Genomic DNA, 669 nt, shown 5'->3' on the forward strand with positions numbered 1-669 from the left:
ACACACACACACACACACACACACACGGACTAAAATCTGTCTGTTAAATGAAAGCATTTGGTTGTGCCGTATCTGTGGGGAAATTATTCCAATTGGCCTAAAATAGGAACTTTATCTCACTACCATAAATAAAACGGGGGCTTTACTATTGAGTGGCCATATTTATGTTTTCGACGGCCTTCTTCGTTTGTTTTGTAGGCTATTGCTCGACAGCTGCAGGAGAAGGAGAAGATCAGAGAAGAAAGGAGGAAACAAAAACAGATGGAAGCCAACATTCAGGAAGATTACTACGAGGATCGTGGAGGTGAGAGCAGTTCATCTTATGTTGCCTTGCTTTTAGTTTGGTGGCTGTAAAATGCATAGCATTAATTTTGTTGCTTAAATGAGCTCATGTTAAAAGATAAGAATAAAAGCTTCTGTATGAAGGTTGGTCAGTTTTTTTGTGAGGGTGTGCTTTTGATTTTTTTCAAGAGAGCTGGAGATATTTGCTGACTTGAGGTAACGATTTGGGAATCCATTCAAAAGCAGATAATTAGCCTTGAAGGAAGACTCCTGAAAATAACGGAGTTGTTGTGGAAATATTTATTAAAAGACATAAACAGGTGAATAAAAAGAAGATACACTTCGTGAATGGTCATCATATGATTTAATAAGGTTTGCAATTGCAAA

General features: G+C 37.5%; 1 protein-coding gene and 1 long non-coding RNA gene across 3 annotated transcripts in view; both read left to right on the plus strand.

Annotated features, from left to right (window-relative positions):
- Window positions 1–198: 198 nt before the first annotated feature.
- LOC106536572 (coiled-coil domain-containing protein 50) overlaps window positions 199–669 on the plus strand; it is a gene marked incomplete at its 5' end in the record, with an annotated part of 11,934 nt that continues 11,463 nt past the window's right edge. For both annotated transcript variants that reach the window (XM_014033876.1, XM_014033877.1), the window contains 1 exon segment: window positions 199–304. In XM_014033876.1, the coding sequence (XP_013889330.1) occupies window positions 199–304 (106 nt within the window).
- Window positions 311–669, plus strand: part of LOC106536573 (uncharacterized) — a 1,176-nt gene continuing 817 nt past the window's right edge. The window contains exon 1 of the long non-coding RNA XR_001312560.1: window positions 311–654. This is a non-coding gene — a long non-coding RNA (uncharacterized LOC106536573). The remainder of the gene's footprint in view (window positions 655–669) is intronic.

The sequence above is a fragment of the Austrofundulus limnaeus genome, unplaced genomic scaffold, assembly GCF_001266775.1.
Source record: "Austrofundulus limnaeus strain Quisiro unplaced genomic scaffold, Austrofundulus_limnaeus-1.0 Scaffold1879, whole genome shotgun sequence".
In the NCBI taxonomy this organism is placed as follows: Eukaryota; Metazoa; Chordata; class Actinopteri; order Cyprinodontiformes; family Rivulidae; genus Austrofundulus; species Austrofundulus limnaeus.